The sequence below is a fragment of the Struthio camelus genome, chromosome 24 (genome assembly GCF_040807025.1).
Source record: "Struthio camelus isolate bStrCam1 chromosome 24, bStrCam1.hap1, whole genome shotgun sequence".
Lineage (NCBI taxonomy): Eukaryota > Metazoa > Chordata > Aves > Struthioniformes > Struthionidae > Struthio > Struthio camelus.
Window position 1 is genome coordinate 4,603,891 of NC_090965.1, and position 18,902 is coordinate 4,622,792.

The 18,902-nt window shown below is 47.4% G+C and overlaps 1 protein-coding gene across 9 annotated transcripts; it reads right to left on the minus strand.

The window, feature by feature from the left end:
* Window positions 1–4,173: 4,173 nt before the first annotated feature.
* PNPLA1 (patatin like phospholipase domain containing 1) lies at window positions 4,174–18,734 on the minus strand. Of its 9 annotated transcripts, none has more exons than XM_068918068.1 (9): window positions 17,764–18,734; window positions 13,537–13,769; window positions 12,356–12,421; window positions 10,629–10,841; window positions 10,180–10,240; window positions 9,919–10,059; window positions 9,391–9,499; window positions 8,759–8,869; window positions 4,174–4,929 (listed from the first exon to the last, which is right to left on the minus strand). In XM_068918068.1, exons 1-9 carry the CDS (start codon window positions 17,963–17,965, stop codon window positions 4,653–4,655), a joined length of 1,413 nt encoding a protein of 470 aa, XP_068774169.1. In that variant the 5' UTR covers window positions 17,966–18,734; the 3' UTR covers window positions 4,174–4,652. The 9 variants fall into 9 exon arrangements, with proteins under 9 accessions (XP_068774169.1, XP_068774172.1, XP_068774170.1 ...); XM_068918071.1 differs by having other exon boundaries at window positions 13,537–13,696; window positions 17,764–17,934; XM_068918070.1 differs by having other exon boundaries at window positions 4,800–5,489.
* Window positions 18,735–18,902: the final 168 nt, after the last annotated feature.

Below are 18,902 nucleotides of genomic sequence, written 5' to 3' on the forward strand. Positions count from 1 at the left end.
AAAAGGTTACATAAATAGATTTTCACCAAGATTAATTTGCTTTTTACATGAGCAGGTTTCAACCTAAAATAAAACTTGAATTTCTATAGTGGATTCCGTGTCCTGTCCTTTGCTTTTATCTCCTAATGTAACTGAAGGCAATATCTAATTTTTTAGGCAATGCTTAAATGTTTTGGACCCTGTAGCATCACCGATTGCTTCTGATTAGTCACAGAAGCAGCAGCACAGTGTGGCTAGCTCTTTGTACATGGAGAAGCAGGATACAAACAGCTTAAAGGCCAGGCTGATGATTCTTTTGGCACTGGGAGAGTCTTCCTAATGTAAATGCAAAGCCAAAGCAAGAACTTTTGCCTTTGGGCCCCAGGCTTGGACAAATCAGTGGAAAAATCACCAGCTGGGGTGAGTGGCTCTTGTTCTTTCTCAGCTCTGAGAAGTTTAACTGGACTTCTTTTTGAATAGGGCTAAACCTGAGACTGTTTCTGTGCTTCCTACAAGTAGCCAGCAGAGTTGTAGATGTTGGAGCAGAGGCAGTTTTGGGGGAGAAAAGTTTGGCATTATCCTGCAAGATCCCAGCCACACAACAGGTACTTCAGGCAGCAACTTGGAGCCAGCCGTTGCCTTAGAGCATGATAAATGGAAACCCCAACAGCTAGCCCCAAGGTGGCCCTAAAGATATGCGGCTCACAGTTAGCATTTTCTGGCAGTGTGGAGCCACATGTTGAACCAAGCCTCACAGAAGAGGGGCAGGCATGTGGCTGGTGCGAGCAAAAATTGTTCCAGGAAGTCTGATACTGCCTAGGCTAATCCCTGCTGATATCCAGAGAGGAAACAGACTCCAAACAGCAAGAGGCTCTCTGTCTCTGTTTTGGAAATCTCACAGGAGCTTTTCTTTTCTGGCAAGCTGTGTGCCTGTGGCAGCTCAACAGCTTGCAGTCAGTAACTTTTTTTTCCTGCAACAGCAGCTCCAGACTTCAAAATCCTCCCCAGTCCTGCCCAGGGTTTGTCCCTGACAGGGATCCTCAGCAATGAGTGCTGCTGTAAGTATAGCCTGGTTAAAAAATTTTGGGAGGTGACTCAGAGTGCAGCTTGGCTGAGCTCAGCCCCTCTGAAGACTCTACCTCTTGCCCTGAACATCCTGACCAGGTAAAAGCTTCCTCAATGCATTTAGAGTATCAAGACACTCCTGTCTAAGGGAAGTGCTTTTGTGTTATGCACAGCTTAGTGCAAAAACATTCAGGATGTGACTTGTCCTTTTTTCTGTGACAGCTGACCGTATTTTCGCACATCCAGTGGTCCATGTAGGAAGCAAGGAGCCGTGCTCTGCAGGAGGTGTAGTCAGGACACAGGAGAGAACAGGATAAGGGGTGCCCAGAAGTTATTTTGGCTCCCTAGGGTGGCACGTTTTAGTGTTGAATTGATGCCAAACCAAAGTGTTTCTTTCAAAGATTGTCTGCAATGACAAAATTGTGACCTCAGGCTGCAGCGTTATGGGAATCCAGCGGTGCCCCTAACCTACCTACCTACCAGAAACCACGTGGTTTCTGACGTGCAAGTCATTTCAAGACAGACTGAAGAATTCATTTTGGTTTCTTCATGTTTCTGTGAGACAATGAATCACCTTGCCCCTTTGAATCGGATGTGCAGTTTGTCACATTTCAAGCACTAGCACACACCTTGACGAATACATTAGATGTGCTGTGGATGAGCTAGTGCTACCATGCCTTGAGGGATTTACCTAGCTGTGAGCTGTGGAGATCCCCTTTGAAGGAACAACCCTGCCCACTGCCCTGTGGGCTCCAAGGTCTACACCCACCATCTCCTCCCTTCCAACTAAACAATTAGTATTTAATGAAATGCCAGGCAGGTGCAGCAGAAAGGACTCAAGCAGGGGATCTCCACAGCCCCAGTCTAGTTTGGGCCTAGAGGGGGGGAAAAAAACCCTGCAGTCATCCACCTGTATGACCCCCTCTCATCTCTGAGAAGACTCAGTATTCCTCATTTTCTCTCATGTTCGAGGCCACGATCACTGTGTGTGCTTTCACCGGCGAGTATGACATCTGTCCCAGAGAAAACCCAGCTGCCTTCTTTGCTTTCCAAGCCTCCAGTTATATCTTACAAATATCAAAAACCAACATCTTCTGCTTCTTGTGTGTTTTTGTGCCTCCTGCATGTCAAGTGAGCTGATTCTACAGGTACCCTGAGCCCCAAGGCCCCTACAGCTGGCTCATCTGCCCTGACCACCACCTCTCCCCTGCAGGTTCTGGACCAGTTTTATTGCCTTGGCTACCAGGACACAAACTCCTTAGAAAGACTGAGTAAGTGGTTGCAAGTGAGGAGCAGCTAGGTCAGGCTCTTACAATGGCAGCCTGCTGACAGAAGGTAAGAGATGCTACCAGTGCATCTAGAGTCTGACTGGACAGAGAAGCCTGCATTCCAGGCATTGCCAGGATTACTCGAGTCCCGTCCTCTCTGGTCTCTCCTGAAGGTCCTTGTGCACTACTTCACCTCTGAATGTGTTAAGTCCCCTCTCTTCCCGTGCCGTGCTGGACATGGTAAAGCTTGCTAGGGAATACAGGTCCCCTGGACCCAAACAGGAGAGCTGTAGACGCAGGTGCCCTGTGTGGTGTTAAACCTATCGCTCACCAATGCACAATGCAGCATTGTTTGGTCCCTGACCCAGAGACCCAGCTCAGATTAACTGTGCACTGTGGCCATCAGCCCACTTATTTTCTAGATGAGCCTAGTCTCACCTCATATTGCTGGAGACCTCCTGGTAGTTTGATCCGCAAGCAATGTGACCTGAGGTTTCTTTCCCCAGATGAATTTGGTGTAAGTTATTTTGCCAAGGACTCATCAGGTCAGAAAGGCAAAGAGATCCTGTGCTGGAAGCCAGCAAGAAGGGTACTGCACTCCAGACTCCAAGGACAGCACAAAAGAAAACCGAGGCACCTGCTGGGCAGCAAATGAAATGGAAGAGGAAGCCCAGCAGCTTCTCCCACATCATCAGAAAGGTAGAGGACAAGCACTTTCCCTACATCATAGGTTTTCATTAGCTAAGTGACCCTTACCCAGGGCTCTCGTTGCAAGAAAAGGCTGTCTGGTTTCTCAGACTCCAGTAGATGAGAACATCAGGAACGGGAGGGAGTCCCTCCTGGGTCATTGGCTATTAGTGAACCCTCATGCTGAGCCTGCTTTGGGTGAGGCTGGAGGACATAGCCATATTTCCCCTGCTTCTCACAAGAAACTCATATGACAAATACCACCAGAGCTCCTAGCTGCCTGTGCATCATCTCCCCCGCAGATGTGGTGCAGGTTTTAAGCCACACCCCAGCCAGGAAGGTCCTGTTAGAAAGTTATCTCTGCTTCTGTGATACTCTTCACTAAAACTCCTTCCCTCCAAGGCCAGCTGTGGGTCAAGTCCCAGCAGACTGTGTATCTCAGACTTCTTATTCCCTTCAAGTCCTATGGGGATTTTGTGCCCATGCAGAGAGATGTTCAAAGGAGTTGAGGAGCACAAATCTCAATGTAGTGAGCAATGTGTGATCCAAGTCCCTTAGCTGCTTTGGCAAATCTCCTCTTGTATCTCTTGTTACCAGATGCACAAGACCAGTATGGGGCAGGTGTATGTTTAAGGTGTTGGCAAGTGTTTCCTGCCTCTTGAGGCAGGAGGTGTGTACAGCCACAACATGGGAGCTTGCACTTCCTTGCAAGCTCTTGTCTTTATAAATTTATATTCATTTATTCCCTTCCGTTTCTTATATCTATTGACTCTGCTTTGTTAGGTCCACCACCTCAGGAAAAGCAGGACGTGCCTGGACAGCTCTGCAAGCCCACTGATAGTGTGTTAAAGAGCATCAGATATTTTTGCCGCCTTATCAGAAATTCATTTACTCTCCTTGCAAGGTAATAACAGCTTCTGCCAATGTATGTTTTCATGGTGGGTAAGGGAAGGAACGCAGCATGTCTCAGCCAGTAAAGGCGATCTGGCTGTGCCGGTAAGAAGCCAAAGTTTCTACTTAGTTGTTCCAGTGTACAACCATGTGTAAATACTTCAGTCTAAGAGCAGCTTATTACAGCTGCAGAGAAACCTCTTCCTGACTCAATTTTAAGCAAAATAAGGCAAGCTTCAATTCAAACCTTCTGATTTTTCGAAAGCCTGTGCAAAATAGTGCCCCCTCCCATTTCAATTTTGACATAAACTGAACTCTCAGCATTTCTCACTTCCAGTTTGTCTTTTTATTACCAGCAGAATACAATGAAGTATGAACTGGGGTACAACTTTGCTTTTTTCCATTTCTGAATCTTTCAACATCTCAAAATTTCTCAGAAAAAATACACGGCAGCTTTTCCAAAGTGGTGACAATCTAAAAACGTCGCCATGTGAATTAAAAAAAGTGAAAAAGACCCCAATATTATTCTGCTGTGTCTAGGAGGACCACACCAAATGAGAAGTATAGAGAAAAAAAACAGAATCTTGCCAATCCAGATCTAAAAATAAAAGCTTCCAAAGTATAAAATGAAGAAAAATTGATTTTCAGTGGAAATATCCTCTGAAGTACTGACTACTTGACCTGCGGGAGGAAACATACTATAGAAATGCACAGTTTTAGGCAGTACGGCTTGCTTGTGTTCTTGCTTTTTAAAAAACCTTATCAGTCTGAACTACATAGAGATTTTGAAAGTGATACAGTATTCCTTGGAGAGTGAGCAAAGTTTGGGTTATGTGGCGTATTTCCCTTGCTCTTTGGTTTGGTTTGAAGGGTAGGAATCAAGCTGAGCTTTTCCCAAGCCAACAGCTGGTCTGCAACATTATTCACAAACATAAGATCATCCATGGAAGGAATGCAGACTCGCTTGTTAAACCAGACAGCAACCGAAAGGTAAGATGGGGCTCTCCTCCAGGGGAGTAGCATCTCAGTTTTTTCATGGCTGGAAAGGAAAAGCCCTGATGATCCTAGAGCAGAGAAAGGCTCTTCTGTTGTTTACGTGCACAATGCTCTAAGATCCTTGGTGCTGCCAAATAAGCAAGAAATAATGCTGCGCACAGTTCATCCCCATTTTCCTGAATAAGTCAGAATATCTTCAAAAGGACTATTGCTGCGGAAGGACCCGTGCATGAGCAAGGCTCAGACTGAATTAGCTGGCTAACCACGAGCATTTGCCTGCTTATCCATCTGCCCACCAGGGCAGTTGCAGAATGAGCTGTGCACTCCTGAATGCTTAGGCTAGAAGCAAAGTCTGGGTTAATGCACCACAGCGAAAGGCTAGAGATGCAGGCAGAGTTTGGCATGTGTTCATTTTGATTTGGCTCAGTTGTGTGGATCAGGCCCTAGGACTCTCCCTTCCTGCTGCATCCTGCTGCATTCCTGCTGTGTCTCACCTAGCTTTAGAGAAGGCTCCTTCTGACTCAGGTTATGTCCAAAGCCGCCTCCCATCCACCCTGGGCTTCATATCTCTGCTGGGTTTGGTGCAGATTAGGCCAAGCAGCACTGGAGCAGGAAAGGAGAATAGGGACAATGTTTTAAGGATTTTAAAACCTGCTTATCCCATTGCCCTTTAGACAACAGGGCAGAGGGATGCAGCCCTGATCAGGTATTTGAATCTGGTTTGTCCCACAGTTGTCAGACTGACCAGCATGTTTTTACTCCCTTTAGGGACTTGCTGACTATGGCCACAAAAGAGTGTTTTTGACCAAGCTGCTGCCTTTGGCCCTGGTTCATGGTTTGGAGAAAAAGCAATTCAAGACCCAGCCCACAGATTGACACAAAGACACACTGAAGAGCACACAGTGGCAGCAACATCACTGTACAGGCAGGCCTACAGTCCCCTTCAAATCCCTGTGGGCCCCAGATGATTCCTGTTACCTGCCTTTAATTGAGGCATTTCAGAGGGAAGATGGGGTCTTTTGCAGCTGGTTTGAACTGGATGCCGCTGGGTTTCCCAGCTTGCCTCTCCAGGGTGAGACAAAAACTCCTGCACAAGATGATTTAAAAGAGATGCCAAGCTTTGCCTCTATCCGTTGCCTCTGACACAGCCTCCTTTGTGCCACTAGCTCCAAAGCTCACAGAGGAGGCGACAGCAACGTCAGGTGTGCTTGCTTGAAAAGGTGGAGAGCTAATAGAGCACAAAGCAGCTGATTTAGATAAGAGTACATACTTATGTCAGAAAAAGGACAAGGTATGGAGCCCTCCTGCTCCAAGCCTGTAGGGGTGTGCTGTTTTAGACGTTCCTTGTGGGCTGTTTTTGTTAAAAGTTCTCAGACTGAAGTTTTGTTAACTGTTCATGACCAAGCACCCTGCCGTGTACCTGGGGGAGATGAGACATACGTGGGTAGGTCAAGCTAAACTCCTGTTTGTGGCTGAGATTTGCCACCAAAATTAGGGGATTTGGAGGTCCAATTCCTATAAGACAATTTTCTTTTGGTGATGCTGAAAATTCCCATCTGAGTAGGGATTCTGTGTATGGCTACCTGAGGCTGCCTGAAATGGGTATATCCTGCTTGAGAGGTAGTGGTGTTTGCTAGAGAGACCAGAAGCCCAGTGGAAATGCTATTGCACCAATGGGGCTGCCTGCCTGGAAGGAAAACCAGAAATGCAGTATCACCAAAAGCAAATGAAGGCCCAGGGCCTCCCTGCAGAGCAGCAGGTATCTGCCCTCTCCACTTCTACCTGTGGCATGTAGATAATCACAGCTCACAAGGTGGTTTTGAGCAGCCTCAGCTTTGGCTGCAGGGGTTGAGATGTAAATCCATTCAGGATGTCACAAGGGAGAAAGGGAGAGGTTTTGATGGTGCCAACACAAATAAGCATCCAGGTTTCTTTTAGCATGCTCAGAGGTGTACATTGCAGAGACAGTATTGCCAGGTTGACTTCAACCAGAGGCAGCAGAACATAATTATATCTATCTTATACTGAGCATTCATAGTTAGGTCTGAATCTGCATCAATGCAGCCTTCAATTATTTGACACTCATGCCTGTGATCCCCAGGACTCTTTGGATGAAACTTCCCTCTGCCATTTCCCTGCGTGCAATTAGATAAACAAGTTGCTTATTCAAGTAAATACTGTACTGTTGTGACCCACTGGCTGCCCACTGGGAAGCTGGGCAGAGTTGGCTGGCAGTACTGCCCATCCATCAGCATCTGATGTGCTGTGTATTTGGGATGATGAGAGTGGTTCTAATTCATTTTATGTACAGACCAGCAACACAAGGTATGTTTGCCTGGATAATACAATGATGATAGCAATGAGTTACGGAAAATCAGATGGGGAGAGCTAATATAGTCATGAAATGACAGCTTTCCCAGCATAATGGGAGATGCACAGGGTTTCTGCAAGACTGAAACTTTGAAGTGTGGGGAGGGAATGTTAATTTTTAAGTTTCTACATCCTTCCTTCTCCACAGCTGCAAATTCAGAAGGGTTCAAGAGTGCACCTGCCTCAACCAGGCAGGAGATGCAGGCCTCCAAGGGTGTACAAAGCTCATGAAAAGGCTATTGGTAAAATACTTTCAGGAAAGTGAATGAGAGTGAGTTCCTGCCCAGTGTGATGCTCCCTTAGACCTTTCTCTGTTTTCTGTTTAGTGAATGTCTCTGAAAGGTTTTTGAGTGGGAGGAAAACACTTAAAATATGACAGTTCCTGGCAAATACATGCTACGTAATCTGCCTTAAAACAGGGTGGGGGACACTGGTGATCAAGTAGAGTGGCTAAGGAAACCAGTGGCTGGGCTGTGCGTGCATGCAAGTAAAGATGCCCGATCCCCTTGTGCAGATTGCAGTCGGCTGCAGATGCAGCACTACAGTGCTTTTCCTCAGCCATCATGTTAAAGCAGGTCAGGCCTGGACAGGGAGACTGCAGCAACAGCATTTGAAACAAACTCAGCCTGTTTCCCTGAGTGAAAAAGCAACCCACAAAGAACTCCCTAAAAGCAGGAGCTATGCTGCTGTATGAAATGAGCTCCAGTGTCATCCACTGCTTCCTGGGATGGCAGAACTGTGTGGCGTCAGAGACCCCGAAGGCCCACTGTGACGGTTACCTGAGGGAAGAAGCGGGTGTTCAATGGAGTTGGCGTCAGTGGGCTGACAGGGACAGATAACCCCAGGGACATTTGATACTGAAGGACTATTTCATGGTTGGGGAATTACATAGCAATAGCTGCCTGTATTACAACATCTTTATGTACGAGTCCCTCTGTCAGCTGCATGCAAGGTAACCTGCAAGCAGGCTTTGGGGAAGCATGACTAAAAGCAGTCTGCTTAAAATGTGTGTTTACACATAAATGGGTCAGGTGATTCGCAGGATAAAAGCTCAGTGGAGCAGCATTACAGCTCTGGCCCAAGAGCTCCAACAGCTCTGGCTGGTATCAAGGTCTGGCTGCTCACTCTCAGAATGTTCAGCTTAAGTGCTTTGAATCCATGGGAGTTTAGCACCAAAACACCTCCCAGGATCTTGGTGCATGTGCCTGACATGTCCTGCTAGGGTGGAGCCCAACAGATAAATGCTTTGGAACAAGAATACATTGCCCTAGGGAAGCAGTGCTAAGCTGATTCATAGCTTCATGTTACTAAATAAATGGCAAAGCATCCTGGGGAAAAAAAAAATAGCCACTTTTAATTTGGAGTACCCAAATTTGGAATATTTTGGCCAAGCTCAGCAGCAGTGACCTATCAGCAAGATCCCCTGGGGTGTCCCTGGACGCCCCCCTGCTCTGCATCTTCCTGTCCCTCCACTGAGGTTTTAAATAGCCAGAGTGCCTCACCTCCTGGCCGCAGCTCTCTTAGGCAAACCAGGCACCATGTTTTGGAGGAGCTTCTGGAACCGTTTTATCATGGAGTTGGTCTCTTCCAGCAATCCCCACAGCTTCTGTAGCCTGGAAAAGCAAAATAAACAGGCACAGTTTGATGACCAGTAAACGCAGCAAAAGAGGGAGGGTGTAAGCAGTAAATGCACACTGCAATACTCTCTTCCCTTGCTAAACAATTCTGTAGCAGTACTGCTAACTGTATTCTGCTCTCCCAGAGAGCTTTCCTTTGGCAAATACCAAATCTTCCTGCAGAGGAAGAGGATGCCATCAAGCCTATCTTGCACATGGATGTGTGTCAGCTTGCTCTTGTCAGTGGAAGAGGGACTCCACACCAGCCTGCACTGTCCCAGAGTCTGCCCTATGTGTTTCCATTGGAACTGCCACCCTGAAGGCTGCTAGACCCCATTGCACACCCCAGGACTGAGCTTGCAAAGATTCCCGCACGCCCAGCACTAGCCTCAGGCCATCTCCCTGCAACCTTGCTCCTCTTCCCATCTCCGGACATGGCCACATCTCCACTGCTGAAGGCACAGCCAGTGGTTTCCTTCTCAGGCTCTGCTCTCATCCCTTTATCAAGATGCTCTTACCCCTTCCTGACAAAAGCTGACATCTTGACAGGGAGTTTATATGGTTGTAGCAGGACTTTCGACAGCGGATCCTGCAGTCCAAACTGCTGCTTCCTCCACCAAGCCAGGCCTGTGCCCGTGAGTGATGACACAGAAGTAAAGAAAGATCAGCCATGAGAAATAACCTAATAAATGCAATCATTGCTCTTGTCCAGCAGCTCTTGCTGCAGCTCAACCCAGGCCAGGATCCAACCTGTTGCACTCTTGCAAAACCTCTCTGGCATGGCTACTGCCTGTGGTTGCAAAAAGCACTGGTGACGTTGATAAGAAATAAAAAGCCTTATAATCCCCATGGCCTTCTGGCTCTAAGAAAGAGAGCAGCAGCTAGAGCTCTCTTGGAATCTGCCATGCAGCAGATATAGAAATATTTAATATAATAAGTATGTCTATAATATCTTAAATATAATACTACTCCCTTTCAAGCCTGCAGCAGTTCTCAGTGGCCCCAGCCACTACCAAAGCCCAAGATCAGCACCCAAAATGCTACACCTGGAAGGAAGCGTGGTGCCAGGTACCGTGGTACCCTTTTGCCTAGGCTGTTCAATGTCCCATTGGATTGTGGCAGGTCAGTCTTCCCACACATGCTGGCAAATCGGAAATTGCCGTCGAAATAGTTTATGCCAAAGGCATCTATGAGACACAAAAAGAAAGGGCTGACTTTCTCAAAGGGTGTCCCAGCTGGCTGTGCAATGCTGCTGGGCGAGTCGGTCATACTTTAGGCTGCCCTTTAGGTCTCAGGGTAAAACTTACCATTCCTGTACAGGAAAAGGGCAGTGTCCTGATACCCTTGGAAAAAAAGGTCATCCAAGACCTGCAAGGAGAAACACCGGGGGTCACAAATGCGCACTCCATCCAGGCATTGGCAGAATCAATCAAGGCCAGGAGCTGTTTTGCTGTGGAGAGTTTTGGATTGACCATTTGAGAAGGCAGCAAGCATAAGCTGCTTTACAGCCACCAAAGCACTGGTTCTTTGCAGGTTGTGAAACCAGGGTGAACCCCACCCCAGGTTGGTCACCTATCTGCAGCGTCCACCATGAGATGAAACACAGAGTGGGGACTGCCCCAAGGCCTGGCTCCTTCCTTTGTAATCTGGTTAATTAGCGATGGACATTGAGGTGAACTTAAATCTTGGGAAGGCAAGTCCAGCACTAATTTACTTTACCCAAAATGAAGCTAGGAAGAAGACGTGGTGGGCTTACCGTGGATTTAGGTGGAAAGAGAGCGTAGCTGATCCTGCACAGATTTTCTATTGAGATCTGAATGCTGCCATTAAAGATCTGGAAACAGAAGAAGATAGCAGGACAGTCCCGTGGACAGATATCAAGCTCCCCTGTGAATGGGGACACAGTGATCACAGCTTCCTCCAAGCTGGAAACAGGCTGCAAGCCGGTGAATCCTCCATCAATGTATCGCTGAGGGAAAAGAGCAGAGGGAGGATATGCTCTGAGAAGAGGATTGCTACAGTCTACAGTCGCCAAGAAGAAAGCGAGCAGTTGCAGGAGACAAACTTCTTGATAGGAGCCAATTCCAGCATGTCCAGTCTTCCCACTTGCAACAACATCTCTTCCCACCTCTCACCCTTTATCCCTGCCTCTCCCAGCTCCTCCTCAGCAGCCTGCCTCAACTAGGAGCTGATGCGAGGGACTCCATGAGGCAGAGACCCACTCTCTCGGTGAGAGAGGGACCATAAACTAAGTCTCACCCCTAATTATATCCTGAGGTTATGATGGCACAGCTGCACAGCTACAGTAAAACGTTTGCATGTCACATTGAGCATGGTGCTGTAATCCACATCAGTTATTAAAATAAAAATATAACTGTTTTATTCACAGAACTTCATGAGACTGTTCCTGGAGTCATTAGCCAATTCAAACGTTACTAAGTTTATGGCGTCCCCTAAACTTCAAGTCCTGCATCTCAGGTTCGGTGTTGTTCTGTTTTTCTTGTGAGCTCAAGCAGTAGGATTTCCACATTTAATAACTGCTTGCAAATCCCTGGAGGATTTACTTGGCAAGGAAAATATCTTTTGCATTCCTGCAATTCTGACAGGAATCTGAATTTACCACGCACCTCAATGGGATTTGAAGTTGCAAGGACTGCAGCTGATCAAATTAAATGCTCTTGAAATGGAAGTGTAGAGGAGCCTTGCACAGTAATGTCTTGGAGCCATGGGTCCTGCATGCTCTGTGGACTTGGTGAACACGTTCTGCAGTCTGGGTTAAGATGGAGATCTGACCTGGCAGCCAGTTACAGATTTCAGTGGCCTGAATAGGCTCAGTCAGTGCAGGCTGACACAAGTCTGGGAGATAGCCCAATTTTATAGCAGCTGCAAATCTGGTAGTGTGGCTTTGTGGGCCTTGACACACAGGCAGGTTACCACGCATCAGCTGCCCTGTGGTAGGTGTCCATCTGCAGACACGTAACCATCACACTGCATGGAAAATGGAAAGTGCTGTGTTCTTTTACTGAGGATTAGCTACAAGCTAGCTCCAATTTGTTGTCTTATTGTGGGGTTTCACAAAGTATGAATAGGCACGCAGTTGGGGGAGGATGCCTCCCACAAACTTTTGATATTTCAGTCAAGCACGTCTGCACCTGAGCTAATGGAGACATCTGCACTGCAGACAAATCCTGCCTTGGATAACTGGATTGTGCGTCCCAAGCATGGGCGTTATCTTACTTTGGAGATCTGCAAGGCAAGTGCCATGACCAGTCATCCAGGCTCTGTCAGTCAGCAAAGCAGAAGGAGAGGGCCCTCCAGATGGCAATTCAACAAAGCTATAATCTTAGGTTGGGATGAAGAATGTGCCTCTGTTACCTAAGAAGAAGCCTAGACATATATAGCCCTCTTTGTTCAAGGGAATGTAAAGTTTAAACCCAATAACATGCTGCTGAGAGCATATATTTTGTTGGAAATAGCACTCACCACACCTCGGTAGGACGGAGGGATGAATCCACAGTAGATAGGAAGAAAGCAGCTGCAGAGGAGAGCCTTCGAGAGAGAGGGATTACAGAAGGGTTGCAGTAAAGTATGCATTTCTATAAAAGTTCTCCTGGACAAAGTGCTGTTTGACTGATTGCCTGCAAATTCAGGCTGACAAATCACTGGAGCCTGGTTGCTGGTACCACCTGGACTTTGCACATGACTGTGTGAAGAGGAAAAGTTTCAAGAAGGCCAAAACATCTAATTTCAATAAAACTGAAAAGCTTCTCTTGATAAGGGCATAGCACATCATTTTTCACTGTATAGCTGCCAGCAATCCTATAGTTCTATATCTGTATTTCACTGTCCAAACGCTGCTCTTTGACCTCAGAAAAATGAAACATTTGGGTCATTTTGGACAAAACCAAGACATTCTCTCAAAACATTTTGACTCTTGGAATTTTTCAATGGCCAAACCATCCTGTTGAACAGTTTGAAACCATTCCTCACCAGTCTCTTAAGCTGGGAGTCAGTCTTTGGTTGTAACTAGCCACATGGGTTTCAGGGGTTAACCTAGGGCAGGCACTGCTAGTTGAATTTCAGCGTCTCCATATATTTGCTGTCCTCTACCATTTCCCCAAGGCAATAAAGCCTAGAATCTCTTGGCGAGCTCCTTTAGGGTTTTGTGCTGGGATTCTTTCCCCAGCAGCTAATTCACTGGTTAGTCAGCTGTTGGTGGTTTGGCAACCCAGACTTTTTGTGCAGCGCTTTCCTCCCAGGAAAGTGCTGAGGCAACAAGGGAAATTACTGCTGGACTTGGCCAAGGAGAGACCCATCCAAAAAGCTCAGAGGTCATGTTAGCATTAACCCAGCTCTTTGCACGGAGTCATTAGCACTTATTAGAGCTGAACAACGTGCTGACATGAGCAGTTTGAGGCTGAAAGCAAACCTTCTGCTCTTTTAGCATGATTTACTCCTGCCAGGCTCTGGACCCAGCAGCATCTCCCTCTGCATACTTCTAGTCTTCTTCGGGCCTGACAGAGCTCGCTGTGACGGGGCTGCCCAACGCTTTTCCTGCCTCGCGTAGAAAACAATGCAGCTGAAGTCATCAGTGCTTACAGGACCTCCTCCCCAAAGGAGTAGCAGGAAGTCTTCTTGCAGGCTTCAGAGGAAGGTCCCTTTACCTGAATGAGTTCCTCCTTGGAGCTGAACTCGGAGACCATGACGTTCTGGCCATCTACCACCCGCGTGAGGGAGATGTGCAACCTCCCTGAAGCCACTTGGTGGGAATTCTCTGGTAGCATCCTCTGTAAAACAGCCTTGATATTCGCCAGCAGACTACACCTGGGAGAAAGAGGGCCCAGGATGGTTTTCCTGACTTCCTTTGCACTTGCAAAGAAAAATTCTTTTAGGTCATCTTTTAGGCAGGAAAAAAAAAAGAGAGAGAGAAAGTCAGTATTGTTGCTGCCCTAACAGTTATATTTTTAACTCTATTTTTAACACTGCCCCAAATTAAAGCCCTTTACTTCCAGCAGCTCGGTAGGAACTGATATTCTGGCTGAATGTTTTTCATGCTCTCTGCCTGCAGAAGCAGAAAAGTCTGACAGTTGTTGCACAGAGGCCTGGCTGTCTCATATTCCATTTCATCTGCTTATTTGCATTCAAGATAAGCTACCTTCACCAATGACGAAAAGCAAATATTCGGTAGTAATGCAATCGAGAGCTGAAGCATCACTGTTGATCAGATTCTATCTCTGTTTCAGTGTAGGGATGCCTAATTTGGCATTGCTGTTCCAGCTGGGACTCAGATAGCCCTCACATCAGGTAGTTTGGTTCGGATCGGCTTCTCCTGGGGCAATCCCCTACATGGATCAACTTACAAAGCAGTGTCTGAAGTCACCCCATGGCAGGCAGAGGTGGGAGCAGCCCCTCTCCCCCAGGCTTCACCGAGAGCCCCAGGCAGCAGGGACCACTCAAAGGTGAGAACAAGGGGAAAACATCCACCTACTGTGCTTAGAGCTTTTCTCCAAGCAAGGCATCCTGGCTCCACTGTGCTGGGACTCACCCCTCTCACTCGAGCTCCCCCAGTGACTGCCCAGCTAGTGCTAATAGTCATCACTTATGTAGTGCATCCCAGAAGCTGGATTAAGGGAGCAGCCGTGGAGGAGGAATGCATCAGGTTTTATAGGCTGTGCAGGGGCGGAGGGGTGAAAAATGCCACCTGCCAGACCTGTGGCAAGCCCAGCAGTCAGCACTGCTGAACTGATCCCAGGAAGGGAGCTGGATCCATTTGCCAAAATGGGAACAAGGACACTTTGGGGTATACCCGCGCCTTGGGTGGCTGAACTGGCATGTCGAAAAGGTTTTCCAGTTCTCTGATCCTGCAAAGAGTTATCCTTGTGCCCCAGGTAGGCTCCACAGAACTCCTGACCTGTGTCGAGCTAGCCACATGCTTTCCTGAGCACCGAGACCTCCCCCTTGCAGGAGCAGAGGTCCTTTGGGCTCTCCCATGAGATGGCTTTGCAAATGTGGCCAGACAGATGGATTACATGGAGTGTCCTGAAAGCAACTGCAACAACCTGGGTATTAAGAGAGGTTATAAATGTTTGAGTGAATGCTCAGGCCACGTGCCATGATGATTAATGCTTGGCAGGTTCACACAGGGTCCCTGGGGAAGCCGAAAGAGCCTGAGATGCCCCATGAGGGATGTTAGCCGCAACACAAGGACGCACCCACTCGGCGCTGCCTTCTGATCACCCTGTGCCCTGGAAATAGGAGAAAGCTTGGAAAGACTGCCTGCAAGCTGTGAGGTAGGAAGTATGAACTGGCCACAGATCTGAGGATGGCTGCTCTGGCTGGCCAGGGTTCAACTCATGGCAAGCGAGGCCTGTGCTGGCATGCCATGCCGTGAGAGTCAACCACCTGTGCCGGTTTGCTGCAGGGCAGGAGGACGTGCTCAGGAGGTGACCTGTCTCCCTAAGAGCCATCTGTGATGTGGGCCCACAGGACTGCAAGGGACAGCTGGGTCAGAGAGCTCAGAGCTGCTTGGCTCCGGGCACGGGGAGGAGGGCGGGCAGAGGCCATCAGTGTATGACCGCAGCCACCTCACGGGACACCCCATCAGTGGTTCACCACTGCATGGGCTGAAGAGGCCAAACACACTTTTAACTGTCTTCCTGCCCCACTTCTCCCAGGTAAGCATTTGACTGAGGTTGTGCGCAGGGAGCCACGTGCCTTTTCTGTATTAAAAACCCAACCACAGTCATCACTACCCAAAAGGTCTTTTCTTCCCTTGGGGGAGATGTTTTGGGCACAAGATCATCTTAGAGCCTCCACTGTCTAATGAGATGGGGCCCTGACTCCTCCAGTGAAGCAGACCCACTTTCCAGCACTGATGGCCATAACAGGAGCTGTTATACCTGCTTAACAGTCCTGGCTCTATCCTATTGCGAAAGCATAAGAAATCAGAGAGGATACTATGGGTGCCCTTGCTAATATGCACAGAAGTTCTTTCCCACGTGGCAGAAAGGTTTCTGACAGTTTGGTTCGCATTGCTTTGTCTAAATATATTTGCCTAATTTTAAAATTAGTTTTAGTTTCAGTGGAATGGTCCTAGCATATGTGAAGCAGAGGCTTCAAATATTGTAAAAGCTCCTTTGAAAACTCCACTTCTCTATAGCAGGTGGGCTCCAGATTTGCCAGAAATGTGAGAGAGAGTTATTCTATTTTTAGAAGTCAATATTGAAGCCAAGGGTCCACAGAAAGGACAGAGGTTGGGGCCCAGCCCTGCAAGAGGGAAGGAGCTACACCAGGAATTGAGTAACCCCATATGCCAAGAGGTCAAAACTTCAGGAGTTACAAATATCATCTCCCAGAGCCCTGGTGAGTGATGAAATAGGCCGTGGCTGCTATGTCATTGCAATGTTTTTTATTGCTAAAGGAACCTGAGTTCGTGGAATCGTACTGTCTGTCCAAGATTCCCACTATTATATTTTATCCCATTGGCCAACTTCAGTCATACTTGACAGAGGGCTAGAGCCCCCCCAGTCATGTCATCCCAACCAGCCTCATGGAAATACAGGGAGCAGCAAACCACAAGGGCTCAGCTGTAGCATTGCACACCGGGAACCACGAAGGAGCTCTTACGAGCACGCAGGCTGCAGAAAAGCTGCAGTGGGAGTTTGTTCCTTTGGGGCCAGCCAGCAGCCTACAGGAAAGCAAGGTCAGCCACTGTAGTGCTCCCAGAAACACCCCTCTTTGCTGGCCTGGCTTTCAGTGTGTGGCATGAGAGGAATTTTAAAGCACGGATGGTTTAGCGGGGAAAGTCCTACCAGGGTTTAGTGGACCCTGTGCTCCCAAACCCCCGGTAGCTTCTGAATTTCCTCCCTGCTTCCTCCTTCATTTTTTTGACCCTAAAACAGAGCACTTGACCCCTGCTCCTCCTAAATGTCCGCATTATTTGAGGCAGGGCTAGGATGAGCCTTTGAAGACTTAACTGTTGTTTATACATGGACATTAATTAGGAATGTGGTGGGATGAGGTTATTAAAGTGGATTAACTATGTATTAAATCTGAGTAGTTAATAATGGTGAATTAACTCTGTGTAGATGATCTTATTGAAAAGGAGGCCTATTTCCACAGTATCTAAACAGATTCAGTGTAAAACTCTCTAAGGCATAAGAGCATCCCCCTCCCCAGGCTGGAGCAGGGCCCGCTGTTCCCATGGGGACCTCCACTGATGAGCCCATGTGGTTTTGCCAATGGGAAAGGTGCTCCGCTATTTGGACACAGGAATCACAGCATGCCTGTCCTTGCTCTGGAAAGGCCAAATGGGATAACCCAAAGCAAGACAAAAACGGGGCTGTCAGCTCTGTAGATACCCACTCTGCAAAGCCACATGGCTGTCACTCGCGTCCCCTCATAGCTGAGGAGGCCGATGAGCCTGATCCATAGGGAACGAGAGGGCTTTGCCTGTGCCTATCCTCCCTCCTCGGCCGCGTGGGCTCTCTCTGGGACACTTGTCAGCTCTCCCTGGAGCTGCTAGGGAAAGAGAAGGAGATCTGTTCCTTCAGCTGTATCAGCAGGAAAACAAGCCTATAAAATATACATGTAAGATCCTCCAGGCCCTCTGTGGTAACATGCTGTAGACTATAATAACCGACTTCTTCAGCTGACACCACCTAAAATTGCTCTGGGGACTGCAAAAAAGTGGCATCATTTTGTACCTTATCATTAATATGAATAGCTCCAGTAACACATCCCCAGATTCCCACCTCCAGCTGTGACTGATTGAACCTGTACTAGGTTGCTGACAAAAATCTCCTTCTTCAGCCTTTTAAGGCATTAGCACCTGTATTATTTGTATTTTGAAACAAAAGATAATGAGAAGATCCAGGCAATAATTCTCTTACCGAGGTTGGTGCCACACACCACGGCCGCCGCAATGAGAGATCCAGCAGATGACCCGTAGACCTTGCATGCTGACCTGAGCAGCTCTGGAGCCAACTCCAGGAGGGACTGCACCACTCCTACCTGATACAGGACGAGAAAGCCACTGCCCGAAAAAGAGAGCGAGAACGGAGTGCCTGAAGCCCTGATATCCTCTTCAGCCATCTCTAGCCACTGAACCTGCAGAGATCAGATTTCTGTATCTGACTTAATATCTCGATCTGTCCTTCTTCACTAGGCAAACTTCAAGTTCTCATCTCCCCTGCTTTCTCCAGTATCATCTCTATCTGGTTACACAGGAGTACAGAAGATGGATTTTCTGCCTCCTTTAATGACAGATCCCTGAGCTGTTTAGATTCACAAGCTATATTAATTACCTCCTGTTTCCCAGTCGAAACAGTACTTGTAATCCTCGACTGCAGCCAGTTCTTTGTTCAGGGCTGAACCAAGGCTTCCTTTTATAATATAAGCAACCCTAAGACCTCCTGGAGCTCTCCAGGAGATGGTCCTTGCATTACTTTGCCATCACACTAGGGAACATCCTTGCAAATTTTCCTCTTTGCTTTGTGCTTTCTTCATCGAGGGTGTTTTTCTAAATAGGATTCTCCTTCAATCCCAGCTTAAGATCAGCTCAGCACTGAGTGAGGAAAGGCTTGTATAAGACACTTAAAGCCAGATGGTGTTACACAAGGAGTGTATACAGGGCGTTGCAGAGAGCACTCTGCGTGGCTGTGTTAGGTTTGGCAATGTTTCTTATATTTGCTCGCTACTGGAAGGCTTTATATCTTTGCCAGTTTCTTAGCTCTTTCCTGGAATAAACCTCCAAGGACTTGGATTTGCTTCCTGTTCTACCCAGCACTATGTTTCCTAAAGCTCCAGGATTCCTGCAGTAGCACAGTATTCCCCAAGCCCTGGATTGAACCAAAGGCAAACTGCCTTCAGGCTATCTTCATTGTCTGGATGAAAATTAAAAATAGTGAAAAATTCAGTACAAATTCAGATTTGTACTATATTTCAGCCTTAATACTTAATGCTGCTGCCAACATACAGAACGAAAACTGCTATTTTAAATATACATATTCATTAAATAATGTAGTGAATA